This window comes from Thunnus maccoyii, chromosome 13 (assembly GCF_910596095.1).
Source record: "Thunnus maccoyii chromosome 13, fThuMac1.1, whole genome shotgun sequence".
In the NCBI taxonomy this organism is placed as follows: domain Eukaryota; kingdom Metazoa; phylum Chordata; class Actinopteri; order Scombriformes; family Scombridae; genus Thunnus; species Thunnus maccoyii.
In genome coordinates, this window is record NC_056545.1 from 14,532,548 (window position 1) to 14,550,049 (window position 17,502).

General features: G+C 38.2%; 1 protein-coding gene across 2 annotated transcripts in view; it reads right to left on the reverse strand.

The window, feature by feature from the left end:
• Positions 1–879: 879 nt before the first annotated feature.
• nsg2 (neuronal vesicle trafficking associated 2) overlaps positions 880–17,502 on the reverse strand; it is a 40,042-nt gene continuing 23,419 nt past the window's right edge. For both annotated transcript variants that reach the window (XM_042430208.1, XM_042430209.1), the window contains exons 4-5: positions 5,820–5,930; positions 880–2,508 (exon numbers count right to left, since the gene is read on the reverse strand). In XM_042430208.1, the coding sequence (XP_042286142.1) occupies positions 2,311–2,508; positions 5,820–5,930 (309 nt within the window). In that variant the 3' untranslated portion in view covers positions 880–2,310. The remainder of the gene's footprint in view (positions 2,509–5,819; positions 5,931–17,502) is intronic.

Sequence of the window (17,502 nt, forward strand, 5' to 3'; positions counted from 1 at the left end):
GATAAAGTGTTTAAATGAGTGCTGCTACTTGTCTAGTAAACACTGAATTACGCTGATTTGCCTTTTATTTAAATCTTATGTTGCAAACTGGTCATTATTTCTTATCTTCAGGCATTTCAGTAACACTGATGGTGTTTTATTTTCAACACAAGGTGAAACCCTCAAACTTCAGCTACACCATCTGTTTGATTCTGCTTAACATGGAGGGATGTTGTGTCTTCTTTTACTGATTGGCTCTTACCTGAATCATTCATGGGAGATGGTAAATTTATGTACCATTATTTTAACTCTCTGGACATTTTAAATATCGAATCTACATGTGTTTACAGTGTATATTTGTCTTTGTCTCCTCACATACAGTTGTGTGTTTTCTTCTCTCTCTCTCTCTCTCTCTCTCTCTGAAAGCTGTTGCATTCAGCGGGTGTCTCACTCCTCTGTTGTGAGGAGACACACACAAACAGCGGACAGATTCATTAGAATACAAGCCTCTAATTAGGAAAGCCAGCTATTCAAGTCACTCACTGAGGACAATGTTGTTAGTGCTGCCATTCACAGAGGACTCAGTAAGATGAATTATATATCCAGTAGCCGTTACACACACAGGTATTCTTTTGGTTGTTTTTTTTTTCTGTCAAGGTGGTGCTCATCATTATAGCCTACAAATCTTCTCTCTGCAGCTCTGGAAAGTTCCATGTATGAACAGCAGAATATGTATCTGATGTAGTATAACTTTGAGTAGGAGTATGATATAACATGCTGTATGAAAAGCTGTCACTGTCGTTCACACTGTACTGCCTCTGGGCTGCATTAGGCGCTGTGCAAGCGCTAAGGAGACACAGCAGTAAATGGGACTGACAGAGACACTCAACACAGGTCACAGCTTGTTTTATTTTTGAATTCAAACCAAGAGAAGAGGGACAGGGATGCACACTGATAAATTACACCAGGTATCGCTACATATCAACTAACAACATCACAATATCTCATAAAAGCGCTCTTGACAACAGATCCAACATTACAAAATTAAAAAAAAAAATAACAATACGGGAATAAAACTCTGCTGCAGTCGAAGCCCATTGATAAACCTAACAAAACACAGTGGAAAATAAGTTTTGGCAAGAGATGGTGATATGCACGGTGTTTCCTTTTCCATCTACATCCTTTTGTTTTTTAATTGCTCAGACAGGCCACCATTGTATATATAATGGAGCTACTAGACTGGCAGCTAAAGCAATGTAGAAAGTAACTCCCATGAAGACATTGTAGGTCTGTAAAAAAAAAAAGAAAAACCTCCTAAATAAAGCTACTACAATGCATACACACAAAAAACTAGCATGAACGCACAGTTCTATGTACAGCTTGGGTCACTGGGGAATGTTGGATTTCAAATGTATAACACAGCACATTGAAAATGTCACTGTATATGAGCTATCAAACAGCCATGATGGAAAAATTCATTCAGTCAATTCAGGGTGTGTTGTGGATGTGGACGTCAAACCTTCCTCAGACAGTACAGCTGAAATTTTGTGTTTAAAAATGCATTACAGCAATACAAGACCATACTAACATATTTTAGGTTGAAAAATAAAGCGATCTGTGTGTGTGTGTGTGTGTGTGTGTGTGTGTGTGTGGTGTTTGACAGACGTGCCTGAGGTTACGCAGTTTGGACAAGAAAGGCAAAAAAAATGACAGGGGTTGTGAATGAATATACAGTAACTACAGTATACACACTTGAAAAAAAAATTTTTACTCCGAACTCAAAAGAGAATCTCACAAAGAGGAAGCGTGAAATTCAGCATTGACTCGTGCCTTTGTACAAAGAGTTGTCTGATAATCACATACAAAACATCCATACATTACAGTAAAAAATAAATATATCATGACAGTCAATAAATAACAAATTAGAGGATGGGTTTAAATGGTAACGAGAGAGCAGACTGTGTTTGTGTGTGTATATGTGAGTGTGTATCAGCAGACGATGATAATCCAAAGAGAGAAAGGGTCAATGAGAAACGCCCCTCGATAAAAGAGTGAGGCCAGGTAAATCAGAATATGATCTAGCATGTGCGTGTGTGTGTTTTTATGTCTGCATGCATGTTTTCGCTCTATATTGGCATTATATATGTAGCTGTTCATGTGCGTCTCTTTTGTCTATATCTCTACATATTTACCTACATGTTTGTGTGTATGTGTGTGTGTGTGTGTGTGTGTGTGCGTACGCGTCTATATCTGCCTGTTTCTGTATTTCTTCATGTCTGCATCTGCATGTGTCTGTAAGTGTTTACAACAACTTTTAACTGCTCAGTTAACTCAGTGCCCCTCGCCGCTTGGGGGTTTAGCGTCGTGCTGCTGCCCCGCTGCCCCTCCAGGCAGCCAGGGGGAGACAGAGTGCGAGGTGGTCTGCTTGGCCATGCTGTAGTGGCTGATCACTGTGTAGAAACGGCCCCGCGAGTTGGCATCCTGGGCAGCGTAGTAGGCCTCCAGAGAGGCTGGGATACACCGCTTGTGCTGTAAGGGAGAAATAGATGGAGGACGGGGAGGTTTAGAATATTTATCAATGTACTGTGCATAATCACCACTTTATCTTTTTTCTACATGACAAAATAATGCATTTGTTTGCTATCAAGGTCTTTCTAAGTAAAATTGCCAAATTTTCTATAGAAAATTGACCAATTGAGCTATTTATTTAGATATTACATCAGTGGTATACCGGACATTATTCAGTAATATTTAAATATCATCATGACATTCAAGAGTGACGTTACGGTCGTGGCCAGTAGTGATAACAATGACAAACTGACTATATTGTGATTGTTTGTGTAGAAAAAGACTTTTCCCTCACAGGTCAATCAAATATGATACAGAGTGGCATCTCTTCTTGCACAAAGTCATATTTGACAGAGAGAACGTGGTACAGAATACATCACGCAGAGAGCATTAACCAGCTAACATGCAAGATTGATGAACTGCTAATTATATAATTAAGATATAATAAAAATTGGGGCACTTACAACTTGAAAACTCAAGATTTTTAAAAACGTTTAATTTGTTTTGCTACTTATTCAAATTGTTTTGATGTTTAAGCATCTAGAAGGTTGACAGCTCTGTTGCACCAGTGATATTAATACTTATTTCAAAGTGTTTTTTTAAGCCAAAGGCAAACATGTCAAACATGAATTTTCCCTTGGCCTTTTGCTTGTTACGCTATTTGTCATTGCAAGCAACAATTAAACAAATAAATACAAACCTTTTCTGGGTTTGTGCTACAGATCAGCGAAGCTAATTTGCAATTTTTAAAAAAGTCTATATTGGTTGTTGAAATTAGTTAGTCAGTTCTTTTTTCTTTCTGTCATGCCAAACATTTGGCCCATTCTTCAGGGCTTTACATACCACTGTGTCAAACATCAAAAGTAAAGAGAGACATCTTCTGGTAACACAAACAAAATACATAGATCATAACATTATATGCACATCTGCATAATTTTAGGACACATTTATGCAAAAATTTTCAAATAAACTGTGCTCCAAATGATAGCGTAAAAGAACAAGCCTGACGTTTATCCTGATAAAAGGTGTTTTCTCTCATCTCCCAGGCTTCCTCCAAGTGACTGACTAACTTCACTGTTTTATGTGAGCAGCCAACTTAGTCTTTGAGCTTCAATCACATATTTTTTTATCTTACCAAACAATATATTGCATACTTTCCAGTAAAAGGGACACTGGAGAACAAACTCAAACTCATTTTCTACATCAATGACATACCACTGACACACTGAACTACTATTGAAATACCATATGTAGCAGCTGAATGGCTTTTTTTCTGCAGAAAAGGAGAGAATACAAGAATATGATGAACAAAAACGTGTCACAAAGAATTCAGATGATAGACCTTGAAAAGCTTTGATAAAAAGGACACCGTGTTTTTTGTCAAGGTCAAATTTGCTTCCCCATAAAATAAAAAAGAATCTGTGTTTTTATACATTCTAGATTTTATTAGAGGTAATAAGAAGATGAAAAAAGAAGTCATTTACATTAGTGCAGCTCCCTGTAAGAAAATATATATGCATTTTCATTTAAATGTGCTTCAGACTTTATATAGAGGGGGACTCACAGACCATTATACAGTAATGGAGTTCATTTGTATTAGAATACGCTTGAGTGTGTACACATTTACAACTTTGTGTGCAGTTGTGTAGTGTGTGTACCATATTACACTAGTGAGCGTGCGTGCGCGTGTGCACATTTTTTCTATCTGCACTTCTGCACCTGGTGAATGTGCATGTGACACTGCTAATAATACCTCTGCAGACTGCAGTCAGAGCCCCTGCAGAGGTTGTGGGCCTAAAACTAGATTTATTCCACCTTAAAGACCAGATTTGTCCAGAGACACAGACTTCAAAGGTGACCTCTTGCAAAGTACTGTGAAACTTATGTTATAAGTGCAGTGCAGTGGAAATCTGTAAGTACCAGGGCAGAGGAGCACTGCCAGAAGAGGAGAGGCTGTCTGTATCCATATACTGTAAAACGTAAAAGATTCAACAGTAATACAGTGAATCTGGACAGCAGATTGTTAATAAAATAGCTGTGGGAGCCATTTTCTTTTATGACCTCAGCCATATGGATTGGGAGTTACTGATCATCATGTAGTAATTATTGTAAAATAGGCAGTAGGTCTAATATTTTTAATTTCTATCTAATAGTCCACACAGCTAATGACATATGAGAGCAGCTTCAGTGAACTCTCTTTCTTTGGCTGCTGTGTGAAGGAAAAAACCTACATAATTACACCTGATTACACTCGTCATAACAAAATCATTGAAATCATTGATTGATGATTGCCCATCTGATACGCCTCATTAGCCTCTTCCTGTAACATGACCTCAGAAATTAATAAAACTAGGGCGGGAGTATTTTATTTTTTCATCTCCCATAGCAGACTGGGCGGTGCACTGACCTTTAATTCTTTATTTAGATAGAAGAGAGGGAGATAGTGAAGGACAGAGAGGATTCACTGCCTTGCACGAGGACACTCTGGCAAGGCAAAAGTAGACTAACTATAGTGCTACAACAAATGACAGAAAATTAAACACTGACAATTTTAATTGATTAACAGTTTTTCAAGTGGAAGTGACAAACTTTGACATATTTGAGCTCCTCAAATGTGAGGATTTGCTGCTTTTCTCCTGTTTTAAATGGGAGTAAATGCGGTATTTTGATGTTTTGGACTGTTGGTCGGGCAAAACAAGCAATCTCATGATGTCACCTTGGGCTGTTTGAAATTGTGGTGGATATTTTTCACAACTTTTTGACATTTTATAGACTAATCAAATCAAAAATATAATCATCAAAGTGGGGCTGCAACTAACTTCTTTTCATTATTCTCTCAATTATTCCGATTAAAATGACCTTTACAATTTCCCAGAGTCAAAGGTGAAATCTTCAAATGCCTTGTTTGGTCAAACCAATAGTCCAGAACCCAGTTTACTGTCATGTGTGACAAACAAAAACATTAAATCATCACATTTGAGAAGCCAAAAACAGCAAAATTTTGGCACGATTGACGATTAATCAATTATCAAAATAGCTGCATATTGATTTTCTGTCAATCGACTAATTTATTAATTGACTAACCGTTGCAGCTCTACAACAAAGTCATAAATAAAGAAAATGATGTTGCAGCCCTACTTACCTCCTACTCTGGAAAGGTGAACCTACTCGCTGCAGTCCAGCTACCCTGTTAACCACCTGACTATCTCTTGACCCTGCTTACTTGTGTTATAATGCTCTAAAATGAAATACAGGCTACTTACTGGTCTTACCTTATAAATGAATCCATCTGGGCAGGCGTGGTCGTAGGTGAAGGCTTTATAAACCACCAGGAACACGATGCAGGCGAGGAAGGCCAGGGCCAAGATGATCAGAATCGTCACCTGGAGGGAGGACAAACACTGGTCAGTGTGTGTGTGTGTGCGTGTCAGAGCAATAACGGAAGATTGTGAGTATGTGGTTTATATATATGTGAGACAGGGTTAGGGTTAGACAGCGAGAAAGATGGAGAGTGTGCTCGAGTGTGTACCTGAGTGTGTGTTGTCATAATAAATGGTAAGATGCAGCTGACTGAGGTCAATGGCTCCTCAAGGCAAGGTGTTCCTGTTGAGTTACGTGATGAATGATTCAGGATGTGACACTGTTAAAAACTACCTTGTTTCCACGGACAATGTGCTGCTTGGTTTGGATAAATATAAGACATGAAGTCAGTGACGTAAAGCTGTAGCACATGAGCATGATTTCTCATGTTTTTTTATATATCTATTTTTGTTCTTTTTGTGTGGCTGCAGGCATGTTACAGTATTTCTCTATATATGGTACTTTTATGACCACCTAAAGGTAATTTTAGTATTCACACCTGTGCTTTTCCTATGGTGACATATCACAATGTCTTCCAGGCTTATTGTAAATATGAATTTCTAATTAGATTTCTTAATTAAATAATGGCTAAATTAATATGTATATAAACTTTCCACGAGTTCTCTCCACATTAAATTACAAATGTCCTGCAAAAATGATAGAATAAACCTCACTTAAGCCACTGCAGACTTGTCTCAGCTTACACAAAATCTTCATGTAATCCCCCAAGATATCACCTCCTGTTATGCAGATGGTGAAATTTTTGTCATGTCATGCGAGTAACTTAATATACAGGACTTCATTATGATAGACATGTTTCCATAAAGGCCTATTGAATTAAGGCTGGCTGATAATTCATTTCAATTGACTAATGTTATGATATTAGATTCATTTTGTCCAAATCAACTTAAATGTTTTCTCATATACTTACATGAAGAGTAATTAGGCGTATTATGGTGTTATTGTTATGGATGTCCAAATCAATAATCAATTAAACAAACAAAATGAGTAACTGAAATGTTTTGTCTGATGAAACGCACCACAATGCAATTGCATTTAACATCAACTTGTTTATTTTACCTTATTTGTTTTATCTATTTACATTTTCTACATTGTGATTTTTAATTTTTTTTTTTTTGGACATTAAGCCCAGCCCATCAGTATCTAAAATTGTATGAAAATAAAAGCGACTATATTGAAATAGGTTTCATACTGAGCTTTCCTCTGGTGTTAATGAGGTGAAAATGTAATAGAATTCAGTTGTTGGGCATTTTGTTTTTGAATCAGCCTCAGGAATCAATCAGCATCCCTCCTGGCAGCAAACCTGTGCTGACTGTCACTGCACTGAAGTCAGTAAGAGAAATCCATTAGCTTTCATCTACTTTCTGAATGTTTCAAGCTGTTTACTGCCAGATGCAGAAGAATTTTTTTTTTAAAAAGCTCTTCCTCATTTTAAATACGCAGGTGGCAAACTGCTTTATGAATTGCATTTTCTGACACTGCTAATGGCTCTGAGGTGGTCAAGTGTGCAATTTAAGCCTTTCAATAGCTGATCTAAACAAAATATAATATTAAAAAAAACTGGAACAAACTGAAATGTTCTGGTCAGTTTTCACAACAAGGAATTATGAAATGTTATCAGTGTTTGCACGGACGAACACTTGTACAGAATCAAAATACAGCTGCAGTGTGAAAAATGCTTAATAGCAGCCAAAAGCAGAGCTAATCTAAAATGATGGAAGTAATATAATTATTTCTGCATCTACTGATGCAAATAAGGACGCCTATGTGCAGTTGGAGGTGTGAAATATTCATTTCCCTGGCAGGCTAGACAATGTCGTAGTAAAACAGATTAACATATAAAAGGATTTGTTTCCTCCTACTTTCTACTTGTCACCCTGATTGGATGCTTCTGAGCGAGCATTTAATTAGAATTATGCAAATTAAGTGCAAAGGATATCTGTGTTTAAAAATGGTATTGTCTGGCAAATGCCGCTGTCTGTAGGTGTGTGTGGTCCATGATGCATATGCCTGTATCTGCATGTCTTCTCCACAAACTCAAAAATAAACACTTGCCATTAAAAAGTCAGATCTACGCCTGAAAAAACAGAAACCATCCAAACAATCCATAATGGATGAATATTTCTAATTTCCTGCTTCTATTTCTAGTCAGAGGCCAGTGTTAAAGCCATTCCCAATTTACTGCTCTCCATATGATCTGTCACAGAGAGACGTCAGAGCAATTACACATGCGTGTGATCATTAGTCTCCATCAGCGTTATAGGGGTGGACAGGGACACGCAAGCTAAGTGACTGTTTACTTGGTGTCAGCTGGGGGACACGATTCTCAGCCTTGGTTGCTGCTGACACTCTTGGTAAATTACATCTCCTACATCACACACTGCGATACATTAAAAGGACGCATTTAAAGTCAGGGCGACCCGCCTTTTGGGGCAGCAACAGACGTGGAATGACTGATTAAGACCCACCCTGACCCCCTTTTTGAAAAGTGATGCACATGAAACGGCTTATTAAGAGGAGGGATTACTGTAAAGCTCCTCAAATCGTAGTTGAAGCAATGAGTGTTTGGTGGGTGCATGTAGAGACTCAACTTTAGACATAAAATGAAGACTCGAGTCGCTAATAACTGCAGAGATTTTGCTCTTTTGTGGAACAAAAATGGAGGAAATTTAAACTGTCTTCGTATATGCATTTGAACTATTTCTTAAACACCAAAATAGTCACTCAACAGATTATTTATTGAACGAAACAGCTTCCGATGGAATATATTATATGGTCTTTACCGATGCTTAAAATGAGGTCGTGACATTGCACATAGATGAAACAGATTAGTGGGATTAACCCTGGCATGCAGAGTATAGCCTGTGTTAACATTCGATGACACTTTAATTGTAGGTTCAACACAGCAGCAGCAGTTGAAGCAACAGTTCAGGCAAGAACATACCCTGCCCTTTGTAATAGAAATGATTGCTCTAAAATCCCTGTTGATGCAGAAGCGGCCATGTGGTGTATAAATCCATTAAAAATCTATCCTGACCTTTCTCCATTATTCATAATCTGGCTGAACTCCACAGTAAACCTTAGGAAGTCGATGGGTAACGCCATCGCTCGCGGATGAAGACTCCCCCCCATGCGTGAAGTGGATTCATACTTTTATCTGCCAGTATCTACTGGCCTGATGCAATATTTCTCAATGATAAGATAATGCTCTTATCCTTTTTTTTAGCTGATAACAGCTGAATCTGTGCCAAGGGTGTGGTCACATTGAGCAAATAAATAGAAAAGAATAGAACAGAATAGAATAATGCTTTTTTTTTTTTGGTCAATAGAAAGCTAAGATATCTGCCAGCATGGCAGCTTCTCCCACCCACATCATCATCATTATTCTATTTTCTGTTGCATACAGTCGATGTGGTTGTTCTGTCATTAATGTGCCATCCTACACCACTATCACCACCAACACAACCATCATCCTGTTTGCTGTGCAACACAGATAACAGACAGAGGTTTGTTTTTCTTGGATGCAGGTAGAGGCGCAGCATGCTGCTATAATTTGGACCAAGAACAACGTGTCCGCTGGGCGTTAACAGATAATCGTTTCGCCAATAGAAACCCCAGACTCCTCTTCACATGGATGAAAAACAAATAGACTTGATTTAAAGGTGCATTAAGCAAGCATGCTTTTTTTTTTTTTTTACCTGTGGATTCACACTATTTGACCAAAATCAAGCTGTAACTGACAAATCAAAACTTAAGAGCAAATTAACCCACAAAACTAAAAAAAAAAAAAAAACCCAAAACATATGTTTATTTGAGAGAGTAGAATGAAACAACATGTGACTATAAAATCAATCAATTTCTTAGCCAGGTTGCTTGTTTTGTCTGACAAACAGTCAAAAACCTAAAAATATTCAGTTTTTATGAAAGACAAATATTGCTGAATTGACACCTGCCAAACTTCCTGGATATTATGTATATTTAAACATTTAAAACCTTAAATCGTTAACTGTAATGTAGTGTTTTTGTATTGAATAGGCCTCACACTCACATGATTCGTGCTGTTTTTTTGTTTTTGCAGCACTGAGTCCTATCAGAGAAACAACAGGCAGCTGCACGCAGTCATATATTATAAGAAAAACAAACAATCAAACTAGATTAGAAAAGATCCAGTAGGATTGTTCATCCTGTTCTTCAGCTTTCTCATCCCTGACTGCAAATGAAGCATCTACAGTCTACCGTTTATCTACAGTCTACAGTTTATATTTACCCACTCAACACACACACAAACACACACACACACACACACACACGCACACACTGTGGACTCTGTGGATCTTGATTGTAATTGATCTATAAGTCTGATATTTTCCGCAAAATACATTTCCTTTGAATTATTTACGGCTGTACGGTGCATCATAAGTTCAAAGGCAATTTCCTAAATGGATATGCTTCTTCACAGCCTATTTCACCACCATTCGACATATGATTTCTCTCCTTTCTTCACACCACGCTATGTTAGAATGCAACACACCACCCACACTCTCACTGCTGGAACTTGACAGGCCATATGGGGGAGCAGACACCTCCTCACATTCACTCGAGGAAAAGAGGAGAATATCTAAGTGTGTGTCTAAGAGAGAGAGAGAGAGAGAGAGAGAGAGAGAGAGAAACGGGGGGGGGGGGGGAAGAGGGTGAAAGTGGGTGTGTGACAGCAGAGGGGATGCGGGAGAAAAATGACACTGATAAAAACAGATAACAGAGTGACAGAGGGAGCAAAGTAAGAAATAAAGGAGGAGATGACAGAGACAATAAAGCAGCGAGCGAAAGGCAGACAGAGAGCGAGTGATAGGGATCCAGGGGCAGATGGAGAATCTCTTCTCTTGGTAGCAGGTGGCAAAGACAGACAGACAGACAGAGAGAAAGAGAGAGAGGCAGGCGGGCGGGCGGGTGGGCAGCGAGCACAATGGGATATCGGTTGATGCATCAATCAATACACCACTGAAGGAAGCATAAACTTCATTCATCTTCCTATTACCCTCCTGACACCTTCTCAATAGCAGCACAAAGGAAGTTCAATCCCCCAGTTTTTCATGGATCCTTTTCTGCTCCGTTGTGTATTTTACAGTGAGTGCTTGTGCGACATGTCGAGCTACATGCTTTAAAAAGAGCTATTAATATCAAGTGAGAGGAGTTCTAATATTAAATGCGTTTTATCTTGGCTGTGATAATCTCCGATGCCTTTAGGGCATTTTATTGATTAATGAAATTAATGAACTTGGTGACAGGGTGAGCTAGCACACAGAGGAAGCCGCCCCTAAAAAATAATTTTAGAGAAGCTTAAAGGTCACATGTCAGATCACAGCAAAACCAAGAGTATGTCCACCAGATTCTGCATCCAACAGTGAAGGTTCATGAACATTAAAGGACAGTCAGGACCAAATGCCCCCTCAAAGGATTATTCTGGGTTATTACAACTTTAATCTTATTTTCAGTTTCAGCTATGATTCGATCACTAGTAAAAACGTTGTTGTCACTAAGTTAATTGCTGAGCTCTCACAGCAACATCACTAGAAAGAAGTCAAACAGGGAAAGAAATACAACCTCTCTGATTATCAGACACGTAAACAAACCCCCCATGTTAGCTTAATTACTCTGCACATGTCTGTTATAAACATGTTTGATGACGATTCACTGAAATTACACTTGAACCCATTTTACCAGGAAATAAATGGATTTAGATGATCTGACCATTTAAACTGTTGGTATGTTTACAAACTGTCTGAAAAACTGTCTAAATGACTTCCTTTCAGCAATGTCACCCAATTAACTTGGTGAGTCCAGTTTTATCATCACAGATTGAAAAAATGGCAAAAGCTATGAAAATAAGACCAATTTTACCGGAATTATCCTTCAATTATTTCATTCACAGCAGCAGATTAAAAATCATGTTTTAACATCATGTCATTACCAGCGTTAACACCAAGGTGATTTATACACCTTCAACCACCTGAGTGGTGGTCAAACTTGTGATTGGAAACATGACACTCGCAGTTGGAAACCGGAATCTATCTAACTATCCAGCTATCCACCCAACACACCTCCTCTTAGTAAGACAAAATCGTCTTATCAAGTCACTTTGACATCATCTGAACTGCGACACTTCCCTGGATCATAATTACTATGGCTGCTAGATGGTGTACACGTAACTATAGGTCGTTTTTTCTTGTGAGGACGGGCTGCACGATACCAGGACCCTGAAACTGAAGTAGCTAAATGGAGCTAAGCCATCACCTGTATTTACACCTGTGCTCTTCCTACTGTGACATGTCAGATGTGTACTTTGGAAAGTACCATTTATTTATTCAAGTTAAAATGCTATTCTCACCGTCATATGTAAAACATCGGCTGCAGGAGCTTGTAATTAATGGGCATTTTTCATTATTTTCCTACATTTTAAAGACTAAAAGACAGGTAGTGAAAATAATTGTTGCAGCCACAACCTGTGCTAAATAATCTGAATAAAACTGTTCATACTCTTCGTAACATTAAAATGTGCATAAATATCCTTCATTCATCCCATACTATTCAACACATACTGTACATTAATCTAGTCTCAAGGTTTAACACTGTATTTTCAACATCACTAGATCGAAATGTATCCTGTTGAAGTGTCTAATCGAGACACTAAGCCCTCGCCTATTCATCACATGTATGAGAGTTTAAGTCAGGGATCAGCTAGCTACATAAAATTTAAATGAAATATTCTCTTATCCTCTTAAGGCAGTTTTGTAATGATGAAATTAATGAAGTGGGTGACAGGATACCTGGAAACCAGGAAACCGATAACTGAAAGGTCACAGGTTTGATCCCTATGTGTCCTTCAGCAAAACACCAATCTCATACCTACTCTGTCACTGTACGCGGAATATGAATGTGTGTGTGAATAAGGGCATTACCTAATGATGACAAGAAATAAATGGAATACTAACTTATTGCTTTGAGGCTGTTTGGTGATGTTTTAAAACTAAGACTGAAAGCAGTTTGGGGAAAAAGCAGCAGATATTTTTTTAAACCTTGTGGTTTTTAAACTTATGTTCAAATATGGTGCCACAGTTCAAGAGAGAAAGAAACACTTTTTTCTCTACATTTATATTTCTAACAGGGAGAAAACACAGCAGAGCCAATTCTGCTGTATTTGAGAAAAGCCCACTTTTTTCATTGATTTTCTTCCAGGAGGCTTTTTGCTAATCCTGCACTCAGTGCAAAGTTGTCTTTGTTTTTAAGTCAGTAGAACAAAGACAACTCTCAAAGCAGGCATCGTTTGGGGAGCCGGCTACCTCAGAGTAGAATATCTGAGACGGGGCAGAGGGATGTCAAGGAGACTGTGTACGGGGATTCAGGCTCTCGAGGACTGGCTATCCGGTTGAGACAAGCGCGGCTACAGTAGTGTGGCAACAAAGTACAAACACTCCGCTGTGGAGATGCATCGGATGGAAACACAAACTGTTAAAATGCCAACCTGAGAAAAAAAATCAACAAGATTTTCCTCTGATCTCAGGTCAGCCGAGGTCTCTACACAAGATCAAGTCTTCCTCAGAGCTTTGCAGGAGGTTTTCGTCTGGTGAGGTCAACAAGCTGCATTGTTCAATCCTCTCCAGAAACAATGAATACAACATGAGCTTAGTGGATATTTGTGCTGTGCTGTTTTTCTGTGTATGTGAGGAAGGGATTTTATTATAGATTCACCATTACATATAAAGGTCATTCAGATACAATAAAGCGTAATAAAGCAAACAACTAATTTAGCAAAGCTACATCAGGGTGTGTATGTTGATAACAGCAGTCTTGGATCACCGAATTCAAGGATTAAGACGTTAAGACTTTGTTGCTTTATAGCTTCTTTGCCACATATACAGTACAGAAAAAAAAGGCTGAAAGATTAAAAATGAAATTCTGTCTGGTATAAACAAAAATAATCCCCCTCTCTCTGACTGAGCACATCCAGAGTTCAATGAGTTACAAACATTTTGTACATGAACGTCCTCTGCAGCCTCCTCCATAAAAGTGCGGTACAAGTTGCTGAATTTTCCTTTTTGGCCCGACCAAGTCGTCCATTGTACTGACTTGCAGGAACAAAGTCAGGGCTCTGCGTCCTTCAGATAATGTGTCCATGCTGCAAGGGAGACGTACCAGCCAGAAACAAACTGGAGAACTTTGTAAAACCCTAACCAGCTGTGAAAAGAGCAGGCATCACACGAGTAACAACTGACTTACGCCGATTACAGTCTTCTCAGTTCAACATTTCCGCTTGTTAATCATCTTAAACCGCAGGATCACAGCCATATTAGTCAAGATTCCAGCCAGAAAAATCAAACAATTTATGATGTAATCATGAAGGACTCGGCTGCTCTGATGTTTATTTCGGAGGCGAGAGATTTAAATCCTGCACGCTAAAAGATAACATGTGCTGACTGTCCATGGTGACTTGGCCTATTTTTCAAAAAACCAGCGCAGACTCTTTATAATCTCAAAAATCAGTTTTCATAGAAAATTTAGGATTATTATCAGCCTTTACATCATGTATAGTGTTATATAGATTGCGTCATTGTGAATTTTTACTTTCTCCTCTGTTTTGTAGTAAGACATGCCATTAAAAAACATCAAAAGTCTTTTCTCACACGCACGCAGAATCCACGAGCTTAGCAGCGAGTGAGGCAGTGCGTGTTCAGCAGGAGATAGATGCTAATTATGCTAATGTATCCCAATTAAGTTAGGTCTCTATGGAGACAAAACTTCAAAGGTTTTGTCAGCACACTGTCATATTGGTTAGAGACACCGCTCGGAGGAGAATGCACTCGTGGGGTATACTGTAGACTCCAAATCAAATAGCAGGTGGGCTTCAGTGACAGAGACGGAGAAACGGAAAGTGACAGAAAAGGTTGAAAGAGACAAGGAGAGAAAATGCACAAACAAGAGCACAATGAATAAACACGTGTGCTGCAACCCCGCGAAACCTCTCCTCCGGGGATTTGATGAAGCTCGATTGCTCCTAAAATATGACTGTGACTCTGAAACCTGCTACAGTCACACCTATAAAACATGTGCACCGAGCAAACAGACAATAGCAAACAATAATGATGACAAATCTGAGTGCATCCTCAATAATTGGAGCACACAGGTGGACACACAAACACACTCAAACAAGCACTAATTATGAGTCAGTAATAAGTCTCTGAGGAGACACTAAACATCTGGATTAGATTTGCTAATCAGCTCCAACTCTGCTAGATGAAGATGTTGCAAGATAGAATATATTATTAATGATGGGACCTGCCTTCCCACACACACACACACACACACACACACACACACACACACACACACACACACACACATACACACACAGACAGCACACTTAGCACACCTCTAAACAGTTGTTTACATCACAAGACAAGGTTCATTACTCTAATATATCCCCAGCTCTTTGTCTCCTGGGTATTTTTTATGTTCCTGCATATGTTCACCATGTAGACAGCTGTGTGTGTATGTGCATGTGTTTGTGTGCAAGTGTAATGGGTTATTTCATCACTTGTTCAGTACGTATAAAAAAAAGCAAGTTTTCATGTTTTATTGTCGTACAAAATTGAATCAAAGTAGAATTAATGTGACTTTCTTGACACAGAGAAACACCCTTTAATGTCAACGCGAAAACCAATCTCTACAAAGGGATCTAAATTAGTATAAAAGGCAAAATGCTAGTTTGCATGAGTGTTCACCCCCTCCTTGTCAGTAGTTAGTAGATACACCTTTTACAGCATTTACAGACTTGAATCTGTGTGCACTGGACTTCATCAGCTTTGTACATCTGGACACTGCATATTTTTTTACCCTCATTCTTCTTTACACAGCTGCTCAAGCTTTTGCAGCTGCTCTTGTGAAGGTTTTGCCACAACACTGAAAAGTTGGACCAGATACGGGTGTATTTACAGTCAGATTCAAGACACTTTTATTGCCATTTGCACAGGCACAGGGTGCACTTGCACATTGGAATTTTTGTGCTGTTCATTCAGTCAGGTTAAATAAAGAAACATATTTACAAGAAATTAAATTAATAATATTAAATTAAATAGATTACATTATTTACCATAATTATTTGCAGCACTACAGCAATTATTTGCTTCTAATTACAGTGTGACACTGAAAGGAGATAACAATAATTTAATAATTAACTTATAGTTTAACTAATTATCTGACTTCTAAAACCTGGTGTCTGCACCAATGATGATTTAGGAGTGTCTTATTAAAGGGGATGTATACTTATGCAAACATTTTGTATTTTCATTTGCATTTTGTATTCTATGTTTATAACTGATTAATTAACTTTGTAGAGATCTGGTTTCACTTTGACATTGACACAGTTTCAAAAAATCCATATTGAATCTGCTTTGATTCAGTGTTGTAAGTGTTGTACAACAATAAAATATGAAAGTCTTCTCAGTTGTTCTTTTCTTTTCTTTCTTAGGTTTCCACAACTACATTTCATTTCAATTCAGTTTTTGTGAGATCTTTCGCAATAACCTGAAATTGTGATTTCAGGTGACTGACAGACTCAAAATTTGGTAAATTACAAAATAAATTCTTCTTGTCCTATATGATGTTTTTACTACTTTTTATTTTCAGTAATTTCATTAAAATAACAAATGGAGTCATCAGCACTCACAGATAAGTGTATATGATGCACAGATGTTGTGTATCATTAAAGAAGTGATATACACTTATCTGTGAGTGCTGATGACTCCATTTGTTATTTTTGTGATTTTTTGGGGGGTCGGCACTCATAACTCTCGTAAGACTGAGTTGAGCACGTCAGTTCTTTTGTTTAAGCAATAATTTCATTTCAGTTGTCATTTCTAATATTCTTATGTTAATGATGATGGTTGCTTCAGCTTGTTTTTGCCCCTTAAAGCACTTACAATACAGTTATAGTTGCCATATAAAATAGTAGCAGTTGGATTATGATTATTATTGACATCATTTAATGCAACTTTCATCATGTTTTTTTTAATAATATTGTATGCATTTATATGATGCTCTTATCCAGAGAAATGTACAATGAGAGCTAAATTAGCTTCAGGTATTGGATCAGCCATCATTAAACGCAAATTTAACTGAATCCACTGGGCCCTGACAATCCTGCTGTAACGACAGAAAGATGACATCAGGGAAAAGTGTTCAGGTAAGAAGTATGAGAAATAAAAGTTGAGCAGACAGATAAGAGAGGATTTTTGTTCTTAGAGTGTGCAGGTGGGGGGATTTCAGAGGGGTACATGAGTCTGTAAAGAGAGGGGAGTGTCAGGATTTGTCTTGGAGAGAAGAGCTTCAGACTGTGCTGCCCTAATAGTTGAAGGTCACTACCACCACTTTTCTACCATTTCACAGTCATTTGAAAGTGAGGCTGAGAAGTCAAGTGTGTCAGTCAACACAGTGAAGAGTAAAAATGATGTTCAGAGTGTTTTCAGACCCTCTGATCATAGATGGGGAGCCGAAGGATGATTCATAGTAATAATAATGATA